This window comes from Microtus pennsylvanicus, chromosome 1 (genome assembly GCF_037038515.1).
Source record: "Microtus pennsylvanicus isolate mMicPen1 chromosome 1, mMicPen1.hap1, whole genome shotgun sequence".
In the NCBI taxonomy this organism is placed as follows: domain Eukaryota; kingdom Metazoa; phylum Chordata; class Mammalia; order Rodentia; family Cricetidae; genus Microtus; species Microtus pennsylvanicus.
This window is the reverse complement of record NC_134579.1, coordinates 205712480-205737677: the sequence shown is the minus strand read 5'-3', so window position 1 is coordinate 205737677 and position 25198 is coordinate 205712480. Positions and strand designations below refer to the sequence as shown.

Here is a 25198-nt window from a genome sequence, read left to right as displayed (position 1 = left end):
AGGGGCCATCTGGACGTCTACAACATTTTCAGAGCACAAACACGCAATATTGAATTCTATTTTGCCTCTGCACATATGTTCAAAATGTATGAAAGCACAATGGGACAGGCCCCCATGGTCCTAAGAGTTGTGACGTGGGAAGGAAGGACCAGAGCCAAGTGCCTAGCACACCTTCTGCTATTACCGCTCATGGATGCCGTCTGGTATGCTCGGTGAAGGGAAAAAGGAGGAAATTTGGGTCTGTAATTTCAGAGGGTGTGGCTAATGCCAAGACTGGCTGTTGGATGCTGTCCACAGAGCTTAATATAAATGGTAATGGCAGTGTGTGAGTGGGCTGGGAGCTTCAAGCTGCCTGCCGGAGGTGCCGATGGGGTTTGTGGACAGCAGTTCACACTTGCCTTACCCTGGGATGAGCAGTTCAGATGCAGGCAGTGGCCGACCAGCTGAAGCCAGGCAGGTGGGGGCAGGGCAAACAGAAATGACTCTGGCTGTCATCTCTCACTGAGTTCCAATGTAGTCTGCACTGAGTGGCAGATGTGTCTGTTCTAACTCCTGACTCGGCACCGAGGTGAGAGCTGGGTTTCACGCAGTTTCTAGACACTGATCATGGCTTTGGGCATTTCTGTGTCCAAACATACTGAGCGCCAAACACCAGCAATCTCAGCACTACCTTCATCTGTATTTTTCTCCCCATATCCTTTAGTCTTTTGGCTTATTTTATAAAATTGCATGAATATTTTGGGTGAGTGTAGATGGCTTTTACTTTTTAAGACCAGGCAGCAATTTCATAAAATAATGCCTCAAAATACCTAAAATAACTATGAAAGTAGTTGTTTCCAAAAACCCCTTCTTGGTTTAGAATACACACAAAAGAGAGAGTTTGGAGTGGGAATGATTTTAACACACCATGAACAGGAAACCCTCCAGAGTCCTACACGTATATCCCACGGCACTCCCAGGTTAACACAAATATAATAGTGGTTTCTGCTGTCTTGATTCAAGGCTGAATCCAAAGCTTTTTAGCCAACAGCTGGTTTCCTCAGTGCTGTGACTCTGATTCATCAATCAATGAGTTCTGGGGCCAGGATATGGCTCAGGGGGTACAGAGCTTGCTGCACAAGCCTGAGAAACTGAGTTTGGATGCCAAGCACCCAGTTAGGCTCCACACGTGTGTTTGTAACCTAGCATTGGGAGGGTAGAGAAAGGAATAGCCTGGGGGCTCAATGGCCAGCAAATCTAGACAAATGTGAGCTGAGCTCCCGCCTCCCCAAGAGAACTGTCTCAAAAAGGTATGGCGGAAGGCAATAGAGGGGGATACTTCACATTGACCTTTGACCTTTACAGGCATACACACATCACACCAAGAGTTCTAACCACATTCTGCCCCTAGAAGTTCAGTTCTTTCATCAGTTAAACTTCGAGCAAACCTTGCCTCTCTTCTAAATTAGAAATGTCACCTTGATTTCGGTCCCAGAGTTAATGCCGTGCAGAGAAAGGAAACTCCGTAGCCTATGCGTAATACACAGGAGGAAATAATTGAAGTGAAAAAAATACTAGGGTGTCCACAAGCAGGCTGTTTTCACAAATGAACCAATCAGGACTAGGCTTACCCACAAACATGAGGAGCCATGAAGAAGTGGCACAATGCCAATACCAGCGTGATTTTCTCTCACATAAATGATGATCACAGCTGGCACTCTGTGCTGGTGTACCAACTCCTCCGTCATCTGGTGCCGCTACTACCCAGGGGTCCAGGATTATTGCTGGAGTCCCCGCCATCATAACTAAATGTCCCAACCAGTGGGGAATAAGGAAGAGAGGCATACCCCTTTTCAAAAGACTTCCAGGATGGGCTGTTGCTCAGTAGGTGGAGGGCTTGTATAAGGGCCTGGATTCTACCCCCACCACCTCCTAAACTGGGCAAGGTTGGCAAATGTGTGTAATCTTAGCACTCTGGAGGTGGAGGTGGGAAGATCAGAAGTTCAAGGTCATCCTCAGATACGTGAGTTCAAGACCAGCCTTGTCTCAAGAGAGAGAGAAACACACAGAGAGATACACATACAGAAAGAGACAGAATAAACGAGAAAGAGCGACAGAGAGATGGGGTGGGGACTGGGAAAGCTAAGACCTTCTGGGATCCACCATGGTCACCCTCAAGCCGAAAGCGGTAGTGTTCAGAATGATTCTCCAGGAAGAAGTGAGTTCATGCCGAGTCATCTCTGTCACCACCTGCTTTGTGCCTTTTCCTGAAGAGATGTCAACAACCGTGTATGCACCCTAGGTAGGGCGCTGACAACAAACCAAAGAAAGAATCCCAGAGTAGTCGGTGGAACGATGAGTTCGCTTGGTCGGGTTACTGACAAGAGCATGGGAGACTCTCAAGCAGCTGTGTCAGAGAGAATCGCCACCCCCCCCCACCATCCCCACCACCATCCCCACCACCAGCATGAGTGACCACCAAGGACAGCCGCGTCGCTGGAGCTCATGGTCCACCACGCAGGTTGCTCTTCCAAACAGACACCTACCACCACACTGCTGTGGCGGTTTACTGATCAGGTGTCACCTCGGGCAGGAGCCTGCTGAGTCTTAGTTTCCCGGGGTTTCCAGAGCATTCCTGGGAAGTGGTTTTAGCTTCCTGATCCCCACTCATCACCCCCATCTGTTTAGCAAGGGTCTCCATCTTCTTTTTTCTAGGAGGCCAGGAGGTAGGAGGGGCAAACCACTGAAGGTCTGATGGGGTGCTCAGGAGGGACACTGGGATAAACAAGAGCATGGCAGGACACCTGAGGTGAGTTAAGGCCCCACCAGGGGACACAGACAGCAAGGAGGAGGTTCTGGAGAGAAGAAGCAGGCATGCATGGCAGAAGCCAGAGAGTTTGTATTCCGAAGGTGGAATATTACACGATAAAATAAATACTGCTTTAAAAGTGTTTAGACTCAAGGGAGACTTCTCCACATGGAATTAACTGAAATGTTCAGGATATGAACTTGTCCTCCAGGCTGGCTTCATGATGCTAGGAATTACAGTCTTTCTGGGAACAGCTTCAACCTGCCCTTTTGCATGGCCCATGGGCATGATAAAACTTTGATTTAGAAAGCTTGCCTAGCTGCGCAAGGCACCAGGTCTGATCCTGGCCACTGTATATACATACTTGGCGTGGTGGGCACACCCATAATCCCAGCACCCAGGAGGTGGGGGCAGGAGGATTAAAAATTCACGGTCATTCTTAGTTACACAGTGAGTTTAAGGGCAGCCCGGACACCGGAAGATTCCAACAGAAAGAAACAAAAGGACCAGAAGGAGAGAGGGAGAGAAGAAAGGAAGAAACCATCTTTGTAATGTCCTCCTTTTGCTGGGATAATAAACATCATGATAAAATATTGTTTATACACATGATGCTCTGGGCCACACAATAACAGTTATACAGCCCATGGGTTCTCAACCTGGGGGGTCGAGACCCCGTTAGAGGTGGAATATCAGATATCCTGCGTACGAGGTATTTACATTACAATTCATAACAGGAACAAAAATCACAGTTCTGAAGTAGCAATGAAAGTAATATTACGGTTGGGGTCACCACAACATGAGGAACTGTGTTAAAGGGTTGCAGCATCTAGGAAGGTTGAGAACAAGTGCTGTAGCATTTTCCTAACGCCAAACCCACTTGTGCTGAATAAAGACAAGACCAGGCTGAGAACATTCCAAAGGAGGCAGGAGAGGTGGTCAATTTAGGGTCTGCTTTCTCTTTCCCCCCTCTCTTTTTCTCATATAAAGCCAATTCTCTTAGAAGCTAGACAAATGGAGCCAGACATGGTGACACATGCATGTAATCCCAACACTCAGAGAGGAAGGCAGGAAGGACAGCAGCTCCCGGCCAGCTTCAGTTATACACTGAGTTGGAAGCCAGCATGGGCTACATGGAGTCCCGTGTCAAAATAAAGTTAAAAAAATAAAAACTGGGGGCTGGAGAGGTAGACTGGTCAATAGGATCCCTTGCTCTCCTGCAGAGGACTGGGGTCGGTTCCCAGATAAACAGGCGTGCACACATACATACAGATAAAGATAAAATGTTGAAAAATCCAAGAGCTCCTGAAATCATTTGATGCAAACATTAAAAGAAAACATCCCTTTAAGAAGTTAAAAGGGAGTGCATTCTAAAAGGCTCACAGCACATTCCCTCATTGCTTTTGGAGCAAAGTCAGTGCAGCATGGAACAGCCATAGGTATCAGCTTGACAAAGAGAACATGGGATCACTACTCAAGGTATCAATAACTTTCAGTTTCATACATGGCTGTATTTTTCTTTCTCCACGTTGATGTCTCGCTAAATGTATTCCTATTTTATTTTATAGCGTGGAGAAGGGTATGAATAAATAGGATCATTTTTCCACATTATAATATGTTTAACCTTGACATAAAGGAAGACTGTTGACTTTTACATATTTATACCGCAGCCAACTGGGCAAGCTAAAACTTTTATTACTTACGATAAATTTAAGTTGGTGCCTTGGATTTTATCTCTGCATGAACATATATAAATAAGAGAAAGTTATCTATGCTTTTTACAATGTTCTTTCTTACCCCACTAGGTCTCCAGGGTAAGATAGTAATAGCAGTGGTTACAGACATCCTGGCCAGGTTGACGAGGTGTGCCCAAGAGGGATGTGATTTACTGCAATGCTGTTCCTGCGTTTTTTACTTTTAATTTTGTTTAAATTCTTCTATTGTCTGTCGTTATCATTTCATCCAGACACCTCTTTTGTTTCTAGCTTTTAAAACTCTGCTTTGTTGTGAGTTAGACAAGCAGCCCACAGGACCCTACACCCTTACGCCGATTTCACAGCGACAGACTTTCTACCAAAACATTAATAGCGAAATGATGAGAATTATTTATAGTTACAGGTGATTGGAGGCCTGCAGCTTTTAGAGAGCAACAAGCAATCTGTTTCCTCACCAGAACACCCTTCTCCAAAGATGCAAAGAGGTCCCTGACAAGGCATACTAAATTATACTCCTTTAGGAATTGCCAGTTTCCCAGCATTCCTTGTTCAAAATTCACTATGTGCCTTGTGGAGGAACAGTATCATATTGTAATTACACCAAATACTGCTAAAAAATGTAAAAAAACAACCTCACATAATTGCAATATTTGGAACTATAAAAGGCAATTTGGCTCCTGTCCAGCACCCTGAGGCTAGATGTTCTTGGTCCAGATGGGTTAGGATAGCAGTCATATAACGTAATCTGAAAACCGATTGTGCAATGGATGTTAGAGAAAATCCTTTAGAAGGCTCATGTAATCACGAGTTACAAAACTTCAGCTTAACCTCAGGACCACTTTTTAAAGTCATTCTATGTCAGCCCTCACAGCACTAATCTCTCCGCATCACGATGTTTTGACAAGGGTCTTGTTTGAACTCCACATTTTACGATGATAAGCAGAACGATATGCCAAGCATGCTGTTTGGAATATACATAAATCATAAATAGGAATGAGCCACAGAGCTCATTTTTAGACACATTTGCATCATGGAGGGCATAAAGAAAAGGTCAAGGTCAGGTTGAGCTTTCCTAACACGCAGAATGGCTTTTTAAAACATTTTTCTTTTAAAAATGCCTCTAAAAAAATACTTATATAAACCTAACTACTTTTATTATTTAATTTTATGTGTACGGGTGTTTCGTTTGCATGTATGTATCTGTGCATCACATGCAAGCCTGGTACCTCAGAAGCAAGAAGATGACATTGGAGCCCCTAGAACCGAGCTACAGACAGTTGTGAGTTGCTAGGTAGGTGCTGGGAATTGAACCCAGGTCCACCGTAAGAGCAGCAAGTGCTCTTAACCACTGAACCACCTCTCCAGTCTGGAACAGTTTACGGTTTTGAGGACAGAAAGGCATTATCTGTTAGGCAGGACAAGCCCTACTACTGTGAAGCAGGTCAGTGTTTCAAGAGAAGTGTCTATTAAATAACATTCTGTACTTTGTGAAGCTAAGTCAGAACGGTTGCCGTAGGAACAAAGAACCACGCTGAAGCTGAGAGGCTGAACACATCTGGTCTAGGGTTTGTAGAGTTGGGTGGTGCCTAACACGTGTCTTGTTAATGAGGTATGGGAGTTACTTAAGGACGATACAGTATTAGTTTCAATTGATTCTTACAGACAGCCAGTAAACTATTAGGTTACAAATACCTATTAAATTGTTTGATCCTTAATTACATAATAAACGGAGGTGTCTGACATTTTATGGGTCTAGGGTGCTGTTAAAGAAATGACTGTAACCTAATGTTGCAAACAGAGTAGGTTTGAGAAAGTTTATTGCAGATCTTTTGTTATGAAAGTATCAATGTATACCCAAAAATGATACGTTGTCCCACCTGGAGAGTGCTTCCCTCTAGAGGAAGGGTTCTCAATCTTCCTGAAACTGTGACCCTTCAATACAGTTCCTTATGTTACAGTGACCACTAGCCATAAAATTACTTCCATTGCGACTTCATAACTGTGACTTTGCTACTGTGGCAAATCATAATGTAACTATTTCTGGAGAGAGAGGTTAGCCTACAGGTTGAGAACCACTGCTCCAGAGCAGCAGAAGAGGGAACAGAAGATGGCGTCACATTTCATATTGCTTTGATGTTTGTGATGGGATAATTTTTAGAGAAAAGATGCCTGTTTTGACTAATGGTTCTAGGAGTCGAGTCGAGGGGCATGATGTCACCATCTGCTCTGCATGTGTGAGACTTCCTGGAGCACAGTGGAAGGCCAAGGAGACACACACAGAAGACAAGTTCAAGACACATCTAAGACAGGAGGGGTAAGGTCAGAGTAACCAGGACTGGTCCCTTGAGCTCGGGAGCTAACTTCAAACCCAAGGCTTTCATCCACGAGGGCCCATCACCAGCTCTGCCACCCAGTATTGCTGTGAGGGAGAACCAGGCAGTCAACTATTCAGGTCACAGCAGCCAAGTCACAGAAATTTCAACTACGTCAAATCTCGGCCTTCTTTCGCCATGCCGGGAACTGAATCCAATGTCCCGGCCATGCTAACCTCTGCCATGGAATCCCTAGGTATCTGTCTTATGACATACTCACACCTGAACCTAAGGCACACAGGAAGAGCACATCAAGACTTGGTGAAGCTGAGTGTTGGGAACAAGGAGACTGGTTAACTTAACCTGTATACTTTCCCAAGGAGTATTATCACCAGAACATTTCAATCTTATTTACTGATTATCAAGTTTTACGTATATGAGTCTTTTGCCTGACATATGTTTGTGTGCCACATGCTTACCTAGGGCCCACTGAGGCCAGAAGAGGGCATCAGATCCTTTGGACCCAGAGCTACAGACATTTTTATGAGCTGCCTTGTGGGTGCTGGGATCTGAATCCAGGTCGAGCAACTGGTGCTCCTGACCACTGAGCTGCTGTCTCTGCTGCCTACCTCTACCATTTATCTGTGCTGGGGATTGAACCCACGGCCTTGGGCATGCTGGGAAAGCACTCTATCCCTGAGCTTCCCTTAATTTTATTATCATTTTCTTTAAGGACTGAAGACTGGCTGCTAAAAACCAAACCCAAACCAAAGAGAGGTCTAGTCTGTCAGAACACAAGTGTGGTAGCGAGAGGCCAGCATTGCAAGGCTGGCGAATGGTGTCAGCACTGAGTTCCTGCAATCAGATGTCCAGGGACACTTTGAATCAGCATCTTTACAGTGAAGCTTGTCTGAGTACAATGCCTAAGTTCCACTCCCCAGACTCAGCAGCTGCGGGTTCGCATGCCCCTCCAGTCACACTGCTAACAAGCCAGTTCTCAAGCCAGGATTACTCAAGACACAAAAATGAACTTCATACCAGAGTGAAGCCCTGGCCGAGAGCAGAGTGAGTTCCAGGAGCCTCTGAGCTCAGAAGCTGGACACTTTAACTCAGATTTTTTTTTAAGGGTGGATGAAATTATAGGAATGTTTAGATTGGTCTGGGTTTCTTCTACCTAAAGGATGGAGTATTTAACACTTTATTGCAATAAAAACAGATGGCGTGGGTAAGTCAGTAGCTGGGTGGAGCTATTCACTGGAGTCCCCTAAAACTCAAGAGGGAAGATTTACAACTGTCCTAAAGGATGGAGAAGAAGGCAAAGCAAGATGACTGAAGTCGTGGTCCCAAGTCCCCTTTACTCAGCAATGTATTGAGAAAGACATTTCAAGGCAAGAGAGTGCTGTGTTGGAATATGGTCCCTCCCCAATTTCCATTGGAATTAAATAAACACTATGAGGCACGAGAGGGTGGCACCTGAACCAAGCTCTGGTATTCAGAACTGACAGGATTCTAATTCCAGAATTTAGGAAGCAGAGGTAAGAGAATCTCTACCAACCTAGTTCTCACAGTGAGCAGGCCAAATAAAACTAGTAAGTGAGAACCTGTCTCAAAAGCATCTCCCCTGGGATGGAGAGAGGCTCAGTGATGGCTGTTCTTATAGCTTGGTTCACAGCACCAATATATGTGGTGACAGCTACCCGTTACTCGGGGGATCTGATGTTCTCTTCTGGACTCCTAAGGCATCTTCATGCACATGTACAAGAATTAGCTCCTCTAAAGCAATAGTCAAAACACAAAAGAAACAAAACCAATTTTTAAAAAGGGTGAGAGAAATACACACCGCCCTCATGCATGTACACATATACCCATTCCAACATATCCATACTCCATACTCATGCACATATATATATACACACCCACACACACCACACCCATGCATACACACACACACACACACACACACACACATTCTTGCTATATGATGCCTTTTGTTGCCTCACAACTCTGCCAATAAGAAGATCATCAGAAGACTCAGGCCAACAATCCAGGAAAAGAACAAAAGTCAAAACGGAGTTCTTTTCTTTAAAATATAAATCTGTGGTTTTATATTATAGAAATAGAAACTGGGCTAATGCAGAGGAGTTGGAGCAATACAAACACGATCAACTGCTGTGTATATTAAGACACACTGGCATGGCATCATATCACAATTATATTGATTTATTCATTGATTTAGGTGGAGTATTCTGGAGTTATTGAGACAAGTGTGGGTTGGCCTCAAACTCACAGTCCCTCTGCCTTAGTCTTCCAAGATTACAGGTACAAGCTATCACATCTGGCCCATTCTATCAGTATGTAAGCATGGGAAGAGGCAGTACCTACAAATTCTAACCATGGATTCCTGTGGCTGCAACCATCGGCTATAAGGACCTTCATCTATGAGCATGAGCAATTCCAGGTGCACACACTCAAGTAGCAAAAGGTAAGGCTTGAAAACAGTTTTGAGATTCTTATAAATAATTTAAATGAGATAATAGTAATTTAAAAATAGGAAGTCAAAGTCAGTGATACTTCTCTTTTCTGTGTTTTTCTGTAAAAATAACCCTTGACTCGGGTTTGATGTCAAAGAGAGGTTTGTGTTCCAGCAGTGTCTGGAGGTTGAGTGGACTCCCACAGGAACCACTGGCTCACAAGAAGGGGCCATTACAGTCGCTGCACAACTTTCTCTAAAATTCTCATTGAAGCACTTTACTCTCATCCGACAAATTCATGCAGCTAATTAAATAAACACCGGGCTGTTGGGAGACTAAATGGACTGTTGATTCCATTATCTGAGGATAATTATTCTGGGTAGGCAAAAGGATTCCTGGCCAGGATGTTGGGGCAGAACTGAATGTGATATTAAGTGACCATAAACAGGGAAGATTCTATCCAAGAGATGTCAGTCAACAAAGTCCCCGCCCCCCTGAGCGCACCCCACTCTCTGCTGAGACTCAGGTAAGTGCCTGGAGTCCAGGCAAAGGAGGGTTGGTGACTTCCAGAGGAAGATGTTCTGAAGACTGGCGGTATAGTAGCTGATACTCTCCTGCCGCATAGCAAAGATGGCAGACTCTAATGATGCATAAACTAAACTAAAACTAAAAAAATCATTATCACTCCACAGTAAACCCGATTCATAGAAGGACCTTAACCATTCCTAGTCAGGAATCAATAATGGGGGAAGAGTCACAATGAGGACTGGGTAAGGGTTGGCAGGTGTCAGGCCAGAACCTGACAGGCACAGTGGCCACACCCTCTGAAGAAAGCTCTTTTATAAACCCTACTTTGGCTGGTGAGATGGCTGAGTGGGTAGAGGTGCTTGCTGAGCTGGCCTGGTGACCTGAGTTTGAAACCCTAGAGACCATGTTAAAGTGGAAAGGGAGAACTGATCCCACAAACTTGTTCTTTGACCTCCACACGTGTGCCATGGCTACCCCCATCCATCAAACACACACATAAACACATAATTATAATATTTTTAAATGGCTTTACTTTACACACAAGGCATTTGAGGCTCAGTAAGTTAACATGCCTTGAAGAGTGTCCTGACTCTCCCATTGGGCAAGAAGATTACCATGGAACTCTCTCCTCAGACCACAACAGGATCAGAGCAGTAATCAGAAGCATGGTTGACATTTGTGTAATTGCCTATGTTTTATAAATCAATTTTTACTTGGATATTATTGAATATAATAGCAAAGCGGTTCTGCTATTACCAAAGAGAACACTGAGCCCTAGGAAAGTTCTTGTTTCCTACTACCAAAAGGAGGCCCCCATCCCACAATATCTAACCCTGCATCAGCACCGCCTTCCATATCCCACTCCTCATCTGATCCGCCTTCTCATTTTCCCCATGAGAACACCGCCAAGCCCAGGGTCTAATGTCTTGTCCAGGCCACAGGAGTGCTCGCGTGCTTTGCAGACACCATCAACATATTTAAAGATATTTTGTCATGATGATGCATATTCTGAAAATACCTGCTTGATAAATCAGAGAGCTCTGTCAGCACACACCAGAGTGCTTTACGCTAGGAGCCCTTTTATCCACAGTCGATGCATTAGAACCTCTTCACTTAAGTGCCCATCTTCTCGGTATCTGCTCTTCCCCCAGCCTCCTCGGCCATTAGCTCCACTGCTACGTATGCTCCACCGAGCAAATCCACTTAGCGTGCCTAGTCACTCTTGCTGCGGACTTGGTGCCTAAGCAGCAAAGAAGATGATTGCCGCATTACACAGATCTTTGAAGGATGGAATTACATAAATCCTCATTTGATCCAGACTCTGTCTACAATGGGATCCTTAAATCAGTCTCAATAATGCTGAAAGAACACTGAGATGTCACAGCCTGAAAGCGCAGATCTAGGCTCTTCCGCCCAGTGGAATTTTTTTTCTACTAAAAGAACTCATGTTTTGAGCTTGCACGAGGCCGATGACCAAGCGAGAAGTAAGCAACTGTTATACTTGATTATGGACAGTTTCAGGATCACGGGAGCTGCCTGCTGACAGGGTAAAATCTAATAAACCCTCCCAGTACACTTCCAGGAATCCTAGTTTTTGTTTTCGGCTTCTTTATAACTTCATCCTTCTGGCCCAAGACCATGACTAGTAACCATGACGAAAACTCTATGGCAGGTGGCTTCTCCTGACAGCAGACAAGACAAATCCACCAAATAGCCAGGCGGGGGTGGCGCACGTCTTTAATCCCAGCAGAGGCAGGCGGATCTCTGTGAGTTCGAGACCAGCCTGGTCTACAAGAGCTAGTTCTAAGACAGGCTCCAAAACCACAGAGAAACCCTGTCTCAAAAAAAAAAAATCCACCAAATAAACCTTGAGTCTATTAGCTGGGAACCTCCCTTCTATCAGGTTACAAAACCATGCCAGGATTCCAGGAAGAAACAAACACTGGTTTTACTAGTACTATGATGAGCGCTAACAGCTCAGGCAGTGACCACAGTCTCCTGTGCGTCCATCACTGACAGTACATTCCACAAGGCCTGCCGCTCGATCAGCTCTGCTAACCACGGGATCCCCATTTCCGAGCTCTGAATGTGGTAGGTTCTGAATATGAGTATATAGCCATTGGATGACGAATTAAAATAATTTCACTAGCACCACTTTATAGATGAGGTTCAAAGTTACTTAAAAATATGTCCAAGGTCATTCAGTTGACAGGTCCTAGAGCTCTGAAGAGCATATGTGCCGGACCACAGAACCAAGGGTTCACCAATATAAATGGTACTGGGCTAGAACAATAGAGCTCCAGTACCGAGCCCCTCTCCAAAGAGAGGTATAAAAGATGGGATTTCATGTCGATACTCTATCCCAGCCATTATCTTCTCAATTCCATCAAGAGTCTACAATCACTAAACGTTAAGCAAAACGACTTACCTACAAAGCCTTCTTCCCCGACCAGCTTCAGTGCAATTTTATCAGCTAACACTGACGAGTTGCCATGAGCGATGTTAGCAAAGGGGCCAGCGTGCACAAACACGGGTGTCCCCTACAGAAGAACAAGGACAAATTAGGACCATAAAGGAAACAGAAGAATGGACACCAAGCTTTTTTGGGGACTCAAGGTGTCACAGAGTGCTCCATGTTAAAGTTCCAAGTCTACATTGCATGTTCAAAGCACAGTGGCTCCCAAGAGATCTGAAAGTACTGTGAGCCAGGAAGCGTGGAGCCAGATAGAGTGTTGGCATTCCAACACTTGGGGTAGAGACACAAGGATCGGTAGGTCCAGGTCATGTCCAGATACAGGAGGGGTTAGAAACCAGCCTGGGCTACAGCTCAACCTAAAAATAAACACAAGCAGGCCTGGGGACACGGCTCAGTCAGTAAAATGCCTGCCACCAGAGCATGAGGACCTGAGTTCAAGTCCTCAGAAGCCACGTAAAAGCTGGGTGTGGTGACACCGGCCTGTAACTTCAGCACACAAGAAGAGAGAAAAGTGGGGGAGGCTAAGACAGGGAGGTTGTGGGCCAATTGGTCTACCCAGATGACAAACTGTGGGTTCAGTGAGAAAAAACTGCCTGAAAAATCAAACTGGAGAGAGAAGATACCCAGAGTCTCCTGAGACCTTCAAACACACTAGAAAACATGAACATGTGTATACATACACACAAACAAATAAAAAGCAAACAAAAAACAAAACCCTTTAAAATAAAACTAAAACCAAAGATATCCTGATTGACTCAGACACCAAGTGTGTCTCAGGTCTCCTCGGACAGAATCAGAATGCTGAACGAGAGACAAACTCAAAGAAAGCAGTCACCTCGACTACAATTTTGATAGGCTACGTTCATTGCCTGTTGGTCATGAAGTAAGCTATGGACCTTACTTCTTATTGTCCATATTATATTTTAAAAAATAATTTAACCAAACCCTGATAGACTAAGTAATAGTTTTAATATTTTTCCCCTGCGAATAACAATTCATCAGTTCAGGAAAAATCTACCAGCATTCGTGAGGCAGAGGAAGGCAGATTTCTGTGTAGACAAGGGCAGTCTGTCTATATAGCCAGTGCCAGGCTAGTCAGGGCTACATAGTGAGGAGAACAGATGGGGAGGGAGACAGGAAGGGAGGGAGGGACTAAGTGAGAGAAGCGGGGAGGAGGAGGGAGAGAAGGAGAAAAATCAAAGCCAGGCAAGGCAAGCGCATACCTGCAATCCCAGCCTCTGGGAAGTTAAAGCAGGGGCGAAGATTGGGAGTTCAATGTCAGTATAGATTACATGAAACTTCTGTCTCAAACAAAGAACTGAATATAAAAAAATATAACTAATAAATTATGGGAACCAGGACATGCCAATTACATGAAGGACAAGCCTGGACTGTCATTCTCATACAAAAGTTGGTTTTTCAGTTTTTAAAAATCCCACTTAAATCTTTTAAAAATAGTCCAACTATTGTCCATGTTAGAAATCTGGCAATCATTAAGATAACAAAAGCAAAGAAAAAGAAAAAAACCATGGGTGAAATGTACCAATGATGAAAACGACTTGCTGTGGTTGTTCAAACAGGGCATTATGGAGCCCAGGGTGGCCCAGCTTGCTGTATAGTCAGGGATGACTTTGAACTCCTGATTCTTCTATCTCTACTTATTAAATACTGGGATCGAAGCCAAGCACCACCATACCCAACTCTAATTGACTATTACAATATTTTTTAGAAAGCATACAAAGCAATGAGTTTCTTTATGACATTTTAATCCACACATACTATACTTGGTTTATGAGAAATTCTTACTAGTTACTGTCCTAGCTGGGGTTTTTATTACTGTGATAAAACACTATGACCAAAAGCAAGCTGGAGAGGAAAGGGTTTGTTTCAGCAGATAACTGTCACGTCATACTCTGTCACCGAGGGAAGTCAGGGCAAGAGTTCAAGGCAGAAACCTCCTCATTTGCTCAGCATGGTTTTCTGGTCTTCATTCTTAATAGCCCAAGCTCACCAGCTCAGGGATGGTACTGCCCACAGTGAGCTAGACCTGCCCACATCAACCATTGGTTGTCCCACAGGTCAATCTGGTGGGGGCACGGTTCCCTCTTCCAAAATAACTCTAGCTTGTGTAAAGCAGTAGACATTAAACCAATCACCATAACTGCAAATAAAGCAAAGCCAATATAAGGGACTAATTAAAAAATTTTAGGCTTTCAACGTCCTTAAGTCAACCTTGTCAATAGAATCATTTTTACAGTCTTTTCTATTTTCCTTTATTGATGACAACAAGCTTCAGTTCTATCTGAAAATCATTTTCTCACTAAAACACTCTCAGGCTTTATCCGTAGCCCTGCCAGGTTATTGGGGGTCTGCTCAGATGAAGGCTTGCCTCCACCTGTGAAAATAGAGGCTGCCCCTTTGCTGACACGGCGGAAAGAAGGGAGTGATGTGGGGTGGGGGTGGGGCGGCTCGGAAGCATGAACATTCCCGTGAACTACGATGGGCTATCGAGCTGCACAAAAGCAGGAAGGTAGCTAGTGGAAGAAAAAAGAACAATGGTCTGAGAATAAAACAGCTTCTCAAAGCCATGATCTGAATTTGCTATTTAGCTTTCTTCCCCTCAGGAGAGCGAGGAACAGGATCCTGCAGCCTGGGCAAGGCTGCTGCCCTGAAGAAGTGCAATGAGGACAGAGTCACCGGCTCCATCCCTGGATGGCTGCTGGCTCCCCTCCTCGACAGACTGCAGCCCTCATTGCTGCCATCTGTCAGAGAGGCATCAGGCCCTGGTCTCCAGGGGACACAAGGTGACATGGTGTAGCCTAACAGGCATAGGCTTCACGATTCCTGGAATTATCACCCCAAGTTGCTCCTTAATCTAAGGCAGATCTACTTAAAAAGTAAGAATCTATATCTTTCACAGAGATTTTATTATTATCTAGGCTTTGTGGCTCACCGCTCAGCAAGACTGCTTTGTGATTATATCTTTATTTCGTGTGTGTGTGTGTGTGTGTGTGTGTGTGTGTGTGTGTGTACATGCGTGTGGAGGTACATCGCTCAGGACACAGATGCATGTGGAGGGCAGAGGATGACCTCATGTTTTGGTCCTAGACTTCCATCTTATTTGAGACATGGTCTCCTGCTCTTCACGGCTCACGTGCCAGGTTAACTGGTCCTGGATCCTCCCTTCTCCACCTCCCACCTCGACATGGGAGCTGGGGTTACAGGTGATGTGATCACACTTCGCTTTTCTCTTTAAAGATGTATTTATTATGTATACAGTGTTCTGTCTGCATGTATGTCTGCAAGTCAGAAAAAGGCACCAGTTGTCATTATAGATGGGTGGAAGCCACAATGTGGTTGCTGGGAATTGAATTCAGGACCTCTGGAAGAGCAGGCAGTGCTCTTAACTTCTGAGCCATCTCTCCAGCCCCCACAATTAGCTTTTTATGTAGGCAATTCAAAGGCAGGCCTCAATGCTTGCAGAGCAAGTATTCTTACTCACTGAGCCATCTCCCTAGCCCTTCCATTTTGAGTTTTAATCAGCAATTACATATCTTAGGAGAACAAAAGGATGTTTTGATATCTGTGCATTATGGAATGTTAGGCTGGAATTTGGATCCTGGCTATCTTGCACAGGCCTCCAGTAAAGTCTTGGCACCAAGGGAGGGTGGTGAACCCCTTAAGAAATGGGACCAAGTGAGGAAGACTACTGAGCCCTGGTCCCTTACTGTCTTCATGTGCTGGCTATGAGGGGAGCAACTTGTTCTGATCCATTCTCTGATCAGGATGTGCTGTCTTACACAGTGCCAAAACCAACAGGGCAACCAGACACAGACTGAAAACTCCAAGACCAGGAGCCTAAAGAAAAGTTTCCTCTGTGTACGTTGCTCATCTTGGGCAGCTGTTACAGTAATGGAAAACTAACAGGTTACATTAGATCAACTGGTACATTCTGTCTCCTTTCTGGGAACCGTTACCTATGGTTGACAGGTCTGGACAACTCATTATTCCCATCTAACCAGAATATGAGCCATTTGGTCAGTTTCTCTCCAGTCTGGTACTCATGATTTTGCCCTTTACCTCACATTTTATGATCTTGTGCAAAGTAGTTTTAGTTGGAAATCATGGAACCAAATAATGGGAGAGCAAGAGCCGACCTCTTCCTGACACGAGAAACCTAAGGCCCAGGGAAGCAAGGGATATAATCCAAGGCCACAGAACAATCAATAACCTCATTACCATTACAGTCCTGGTGTGAAATTCCCAGTTTGGAGTCTGAGTGGACTAATGATCAAAATGGTGTTATAGGATATTCAAACTCAGGGACAAAGACACATTCAATGGTAGCACTTTGAGCTAAATTGTCTAAAAGATCTATTTAGAGGAATATGGATCTTGATTTTACTTCACATGCAGAATGCTTGGGAGTGAATAGTCTCCTTAATAACTCTTTCCAGAAACTTCCTAGGATTACTACTTCCAATTATCTGGTAAGCAATTTGGTTGCTTACCAGAGTATCAACAGAGTATTATAATCCAGTACTTCTCAGTACTGTAGCCTCCAGCCATGAGCTGCTGTAAGTACTTAAAATGTAACAAGTACCCCTTTCTCAGAAACCTAAATAAATGTGAAGGTAGAAATGTGGCCAAGCAACTAAAAGACTGCCTTTTTAATTTTATTAAACTTTAATTTAGAATAAAGCATGGATCCTGTGGCCGCAATGGCACCAGGACTGTGTGCTCTAGCATGTGGCGATTTCATCACACTGTCTGTGGCTTGTGATGGTCCTTCTGTTTATGTGTTGCTTTCATTGGTTGAATAAAGAAACTGCCTCGGCCTTTTGATAGGCAGAACTTAGGTAGGCATGGAGAAGACAGAACTGAAAGCTGGGAAGAAGGGCAAACAGGCAGGCACCATGGAGCTCCTGCTTGAGATGGACGCTGGTTAGAATTTTCTTGGTAAGCCACAATCATGTGGCAATACACAGATTTAATAGAAATGTGTTAAATCAAGACATAAGATTTAGCCAATAAGAAGTTAGAACTAATGGGCCAGGCAGTGTTTAAATGAATACAGTTTCTGTGAGATTATTTCGGGTGTAAGCTAGCTGGGTGGCCAGGACGAAAAGTAGGCCCTCTCTTCTCTTATACTTAATCTCTCCCCAGCCACCTGCTCCTCTTAGTCCATGGTAGAACCTGGTGTGGATCAGTATCCCAGTATCTCCTAGGTGTTCCAGGGACAGCTAGGATTGAGAACTGCCAGCATCTTAGCCACCTGAAGTGAGGCAGGGGGTTTCCCAGTGCCCTCCTATGACACTAGCAATAGGTGTGTCCAAAATATAACACAGCCCACAAATTAGATTTTTAGGCTGTCCACAGATACAGACCCTCAGTGTCATTGATTCCAGGAGCCCTTTTCAGAGGACTGTCTAGAATCAAGGTACAGAGTTCACATATGCAAATATCTTAACCAAATTCTGTGCTTTGTTTTCTAAATAAGTCATCTGTTCAAATATTTTAAAACAGTCAACACTATACATGAACATTAAAAACAATGTGAATGTACTAAGCGTTGCTTAGGAGAAATTAAATGAAACTAGACTTTCAGCGTGGCTGACATCGTAGGCTAAGTAATATCTACCTACTAATTTACGAGTTAACTTACTGTGCTAGGCCAAGGCCTTGCACATTGGAGGCAAGCTCTCTACCCCTGATCTTCTTCACACTTACCTGTTGGGCGAGTTGTTATGGCCACCACTTTACATGGGTGGAAGCTGAGGCCAAGGGAATAAAATAACTCACCACAGGATATGAACGCAAAGGGCAAGGCGTCCATTCAAACTCAGCTTGAGTACACGGATGGCTATGGACATTCCCCATGTCCTTCTGCTCTGTTCTCCTGAGTACGCACCCTCTGGCCACCTCCATCCCTCTACCTAATGACAGACACTGACCATAGTAAAAATATTTTTTCTCCCTGGCAGCTCTCTGTGAAAAGGCCAATGTAACATCTCTCACCCCCACACCTACTCTCTCTTTGTAAATATTAATTTTATATGTATGAGTGTTTCGCCTGAATGTGTATCATATACATGCCTCATGCCAGAGGACATGGTATCCCTTGGAACTGAGGCTATTACATGGATGCTGGGAATCAAACCTAGTTCCTCTGCAAGAGCAGCAAATGCTCTTACCTGCTGAGCCACCTCTCTAGCCCAATATCTGTCTCTGTGCTAAACCCAAACAGATACTCCCCTCTTTGTTTGGACCTCTTTGGGCTCAAATCCTAAAAACTGTTATCTAAGGAAAGGAATGAGCAATGGCTAAATCAAATGAATATGAGAAATAATGTAGATACATACATACAGACAGACAGATGTTGCTAAAAAAACTTCAAATCAAAGAAGCCAAGACAAAAATCTCAGTGTTTGTGTACAAGACTATACAAAAGTGTCACCACCAAAGTGAGAAGATCATATCATATATTCTTAGAAAACATTTCTTAGTATTTACTGTATTTTACTTGGGAAGAAAAAAATCAATCTATAATTATAAAGCAGACAATTTATAATTAACATTAGACAATGTCGGGTAAAAATGGTAGTACCATCCACAGGTACACTAGGTAGGGCTTTATTTTCTATTCTTTCTATTCTAGTCAATTAAGCCAAAGCCAAGACATAAGTCACACCAAAGAATCAGTAAATTCACTTTTAACTTTTGATTTATGTTTTTCAGAAGACCAAGAAGTTATTCTGACACTTTGCCAGACTCACACTGGCCGGAAATATTCATATTGTCTACAGTCAATCCAATGAAGGCAAATGCTACATTATAAACAATTATAAAAAGAAAACCAGGGCTGGGTCCTCAGTCAGTAAAGTCCTTGCCATAAAGGATCTGAATTTTAACCCCAGAACTCAATTGAAAAAAAAGTGGCATGGTGGCACACTTATAACCCCAGTGCCCAAAGGGCAGAGCTGGGTAGAGCCCTAGGCTGGTCAGCCAGTCAGTCTAGCCTTTTTGGCAAGTTCTAGGCTAGTGAAAGACCCTGTCTCAAAAACTAAAGTTGATAGCACCTGAGGAGATACTATCAAAGGTTGACCTCTGACCTGCACACACATGCATGTATATGCGTGTGGCATCCCTGCTCAACATGCACACATACACATGGAAAAAAAAGCAATACAGGAAAAAAAAAGGAGACTACTTACTTCCAGGGTCTGCATCAGATTTGGTTTGATGGCATCTTTCATCAAAACTGTCAAAGCACCTGTCACCCCCTACAGGAGAGAAAAAGATGCATAAATTAGCAAGAGGACTCCTAGGGGCATGCTGATTTGTCCCCTGTCCCTGATTCTGCTTCTAGGTGGGCATCTCGCAAGCTGACCAGGCACCTGGGATTGTTTACTCTGTCCATGTCTTGTTTACCCCAGCCTGGCCAACCCTACCAGCCCAGCCTGGCCAAAGCAAGTGGGGATCAAGACAGACAAGGATGGTGAAATGGTTATGAAACACACTTCAGGTGTTCTGCTCTTCAGCCAGGTATAGACCTGTTATTAACACAAAGGAAGCAGCAAGGTTTGTGCAGGAGACAGTGGGACAGGCAGAACTCTTCAGAACCCCAACTGTGCACCAGTATAAGAAGGAGATCTCTGTTCTTCAAATGGACCCCAAGCTCCCCAGGGCCTCCGAGCGACACTCACCAAGTCCTCAGCTGTCACAGGCTGCCCATCTTTGTCACTGGCCACCACCATCCTTCCTAGCCGCTCCTTCATGTCGGCAAGGCTATCCGTCAAGGCCAGCACCGCCATGATCTCGCTGGCCACTGCAATGTCAAACTGTGCCTGAGAGAGCAAAGCAGATGCTGTGGTCAGTTGAGGAGCCACGGGAGGGGCACTTTTCACAAGGTCTTAGCAGTCACAGCTGGGGGCTATCCCTGTGGGAAGGTTCACACTGATTGTGTTTTTTCTAGAGTGCACAGCACGTAAGGTCTTGTGCTCCTACCATCAAAAATGGCCTCCCTAGGTTGTCCACATTGTCTACTATGCTCTGTTGAATAGCAGTCAACTGGGTGACGCCTGTGAAACCTGCTGCTCACTGTACCATGCAGCTTGCATGCTTCAGCCTGCTTCAGACTAACATTAAGTACTAACGTAGAACACTGGTGTAGCTCAATGGTGGAGTTCTTGTTTAGGATGTACGAAGCCTTGGGTTTGGTCCCCTTCCGAAGTATTAGGATTGTTATCTGTCTCCTGAGCATCTTTATCACTAAAATGTCTGGCCACAAAGGCAGGGACCATAGAGGAAGACTCCCGGATACCAGCAGGGACAATGGCCCGTGATACCCAGTAGGTGTTTAGTGCATACTGAATGAAGTAGTCGGTGAACTACTGGCTACCTCTGTTCATAGCAATCGGTCTGGGAAGGAGGTCACATTATAATCCCCTCCACCCTGCTGATCTCCTCTCTCTTCTTTTCGCTGAGGTGGGAATTAAACCCAGGATGGTAGTACGCTAGGCGAGCATGCTAGCCCTGAGCCACAGGTCCATTAATACTTAATTACAACTCCTGTGTACAGGGAAGAAGAAACACTGGAATAAGAGCATCCTGCCAGCTTCCTGTCCACAAGGCCCACTTCTTGTTGAGTTTCCTCTCAGCACAGTTTCGCCCAGCAGCTTAAGAATGACCTGGAACTGATTTGTATTTGGTTCTGAGGTTGGAGCCATCCTACCCTAAGGCTCCCAGCAATGACAGCCAGAGAGCATCGACTTTCTTAAAAAAAAATTTCCCAGGACTTCCTCCTCCCCTCTTTTGGCTCCAAGAGCACGTTGTACAGAGTCCAGTGGGAACAAAGGAGGAGACAAGGAGGGCGTGTTTCCTCCTGTACACAGTCCAGCCGCTGGGGAAATATCTGTACATAGCCACTTCGTTAAGCTCCAGCTTAATTCTCTGGATCCCATGGGGAGTGTGAGTCAGACAGGTTCAAGCTCACAGAGAGAGAGAGAGAGAGAGAGAGAGAGAGAGAGAGAGAGAGAGAGAGAGAGAGAATATATGGTTCTGCCCTGGTGGGATCACCTTATGAGGTATTTTATTACCCACTTTCATCACTGACAGATGAGGAACTGAAGGCAGGAAGGAGCTTACTGGCTCCTTCCTGGTTGAGATTGTATTAGCCATTGATCTACTGAAAAAATACTGCCGGAAAGCTATATCCTCAATACAACTCACTCTAAAACGTACGTGATTTTTCACTGAATGATACCTAACTTTTAAGCACAAGTGTGTGCAAAAATGACCAAAATGTTACTATTTTCTGTGCGTAACATGAGCCTGGCAATGCTTTTGCAATATAATCTATATAGCAAGCAACTTGTAAAATTTTTCATGTGTATATGAGCACTTCACTTGCAATTGTTTCAGTTCTAAAACTCTAAGGCTGCATCATGGTGGAGGCTTCTAACTCCATCATCTGGGAGGATGAGGCAGCAGGATCATAGTTTCGGGGCCACCCTGGGCTACCTAATAAGTTCCATATCATAAATAGCAAGACTATATGTGAATGCATGTATGTATGCATGTGTGTATGTACGTATGCATGTATGTACATATCAATGCAAACTGAGTCAACCTTAGGGTCACTTACATAACTGAGGCTATTTAAGGATCATTGTTACTCATTTTACTAACCAATGTGTTTGAGAGAGGAACGTTCACATTGCTTGGCAAATAAAACACTCCAAAAATCACATAAATGGATTACCACAGATATAAACAAAAGGACAGTGTACAATGCTGCTAAGTCAGTGAGTGGATTTACCTTTCCTGGAAAACAATGCAGAAATCTGAGCATCATACAACACACTGACTCTATAAGTGCATCCCTGGAAACCTACCCCCAACATAATACCAGACAAGTACATGCCTAGGCACAACACATGCTTACTATGTCCTATTTAGGAGAGTCAACCATAATAAATAGCCCACGTGTCCTTTAACAGAAATTGGTGAGCTGGTTGATGTATCTCTATGAGCTTACACAGCTATTCAAACCAGTGACATGCAGTTTTACCCAATGCAGGCTGACGATCTAGAGTATGAAGATTTAACCAAGCAATCAACCCTCTAATATAACCCTTCATTATGTAAAAACTGCCTAAAGCGATACGAAATATAAGCAACCTGCCAAATAATTTAAACTACTACTATGTATACTAAGCTAGCCTCGAACCTACAGGGATCCTTCCGCTTCTGCATCCTAAGTCCTAGGATTACAGGCCTGCACCACCACATGGAGTCACACTTACTGTCTTCATCTATAAGGCCATAGACACCATTTCATAGTGGCATTTGATCTTTGTATCTGTCAAATGCCATTTCTTTGTTCTATTTCTTTGTCCACCAGATCCCTACGGACACCAATCACTGCCTGTGAGATCGTACAAGGGCGAGTACAGGAGGCAACAGACACTGCTTTTGGGAGAGCATGCAAATCACAACAACAGGAAGGGTTTCAGAAGTAGGGTTCAGCAGGAGAGAGGAGACGGGACACCGCAGCATTATGAAGGTGGCCAGGGGATGAGCCATATCTGAGTATTAATTGTCAAATTATTGTTAGATACAATAATTCGTGTTCTGTGTCCCAGATAACCACTTGTTTTAAATTTTCTGTGTGAGTCACTGTGTTAGATGGATGATTTTGATTTTCAAGCGGATCAAAACTGGCCTGTTGCTTCCTTCACTGTCTCTGCCTGTTGTCAGCAACAGCCCCTCCCTACAGCGACTTCTGCTAATGGCTGCCTTGTTCCAGGAGGCTGTCTCCTATTCCCTCAAGTTCTCCTTCACTAATGTGTTTCCCGCTAGCTCTGTTGTTTTGCTCTCTCTGAGAAGCCTCCCCTCATCATTCTCCTTCAGAACTCTGAATGAATTTCCCCAAAGCACCTGGCATTTGGTGTTGTTGATGAGAATTTTGATTCCTCCGTGAGTAATCAGGACCCTTTCTCTTTGGCAGCATGGAGGAATTTCTTCATTATTCCTTCCTGTTCTAAAATCTCAGCTTGATGTTTCTGGGGAGAAGTCTTTTGTTTTTCTCCCCTACCCGCAACCTTTCTGTTCCTTATTTGTCTTTTAAAATGGAAACACTGTTTTCCTCATCTGAGAAGTTCTCATCCTGTTAGTTCTTTGAATAGACTACCCACTTTGTTCCAAGGTGCGGTGCTCTGTAGACCCTACCTATGCGGCTAGCTTTTGCCTTTGTCTTCACGTATGTGTATGCGTGTGCATGTGTGTGCGCGTATAGGTCAAAGGTTAGCATCGGTGTCTCCCTCAGTTCTTTTACTTTGTGAGTAGTCTTCCATGGCTGTACAGCAACTCCCAAGGGCTCTTCTGTCCCTGCCTCCCCAATGCTGGGATCATAGGTACATGTCATCATGCCTGACTTTCCTTACATGGGTATAGGAAATCCGAATTCAGGTCATGTTTATGTACCAACTAAGCCATCTCCACATGGTCATTTTTGAGATAGGATCTCTGTATGTAGCCAAAGCTGGCTTCAAACTTGTAATCCTCCTGTCTTAGCCTTCTGAGTGCTGGCATTATAGTCATGTGTCACTGTGCCCTGATGGAACCTTTATCACTGAGGGTGGGAGTGTTTTGGGGAATCAAACCTAGGGCATTTAGGACTTCCAGATATGCCCTTTCTGTCTCTTAAACCCTTGGGTCTATTTTTTTGTTTTATTCTGGGAACCATTTCTAGATAGTTCCTTGGTTAGAAGTCCCCTTCTACAGTACTTACTCCATCACCTTCGATTTTTACATCATGGTAAGATCTTATCACAATTCTTGCCACACCAGTGAACCCTCACTGGGTACTGCAGCTTCTTCACCCCTTTGAGAATTCACACACCACTCAGACTCCGCCCATCGACCTCCTAATTGTTTCCTTGGGTATGTGAGCTCCTCTTCCAGGACCTGGTCCGTTTTCATGCTGTCTATTTCTATACATGTGAGGGCTTGAGGCCCTCTCTCACCTGTCTGAGGACACAACATCAAACATGTCTAGCTTTGTAATAATATCCCGAAGGAGGGCAAGCTGCTTTTGGCTTTTGCCATGGAGCCATTCCCATGCCCATTGCTACCCTTTACAAGTTTAACAAACCAATGCCAAAAAGTCTATGTTCTCTTAGAAAAGGGTCCCAGCATGTTGGTTTTCTCTAAATGAAAACTCTACTGGCACCTGCCAGGCAAGCAGCATGTGCCAACCCGTGACTGCAACCTGAATGGTTCCCTGTGGGTTGGGCAATGACCCGGTCCCTCACCTCAGAATCCCACTCAGACATACATGTATATGCTGTGACCAGGTGTATAAGGACAACAGTTAGGTCCCCACCCACCAGCGTCTAGGGATCATCCCCAAATACTAACCCTAAAGGGTGGCTGGTTTCTCCTGGTCTAAGAGCTAGGATGCCTTGCACCTCTGAATTAGAGGTCACTCCTCTATATTCTAGGTTATTCTCTCCATTAACTAAATTCCTTCTGCAAATTTTTGAGGAAGGATTGTGGTTTTCTAGCACAGATAATGTTGATCACGTGAAATCTGTGTGTGAAAGTTCCTGAGTTTAGGGTAAGAAGGGAGGTACATAGTCTTCGCAAGCTTCTTGATCCAACCTCTAGTTTGTTCGTTCGTTCGTTCCTTCCGTTCCCTCTTTGTTTCTCTTTCTTCTTTCTTTCCTTCTTTCCTTCATTTCTTTTCTCTCTCCTACCTTCCTTCCATTTCCTTCCATGAATGTATGTGTGTGTGTGTGTGTGTGTGTATGCGTGCGTGTGTATGTGTGTTATGCATGGGCACATGTGTGTGAGTTAACAAGGTGTCTTCCTTGCTCACATTCCATCTCATACAGTGAGGCAGCTCC

The 25198-nt window shown here is 44.4% G+C and overlaps 1 protein-coding gene across 1 annotated transcript in view; it reads right to left on the bottom strand.

Annotated features, from left to right (window-relative positions):
- Mthfd1l (methylenetetrahydrofolate dehydrogenase (NADP+ dependent) 1 like) overlaps nt 1–25198 on the bottom strand; it is a 185809-nt gene that overhangs the window by 81939 nt on the left and 78672 nt on the right. The window contains exons 18-20 of the mRNA XM_075949714.1: nt 19994–20134; nt 19502–19570; nt 12240–12351 (exon numbers count right to left, since the gene is read on the bottom strand). Coding sequence (XP_075805829.1) covers nt 12240–12351; nt 19502–19570; nt 19994–20134 — 322 coding nt within the window. The remainder of the gene's footprint in view (nt 1–12239; nt 12352–19501; nt 19571–19993; nt 20135–25198) is intronic.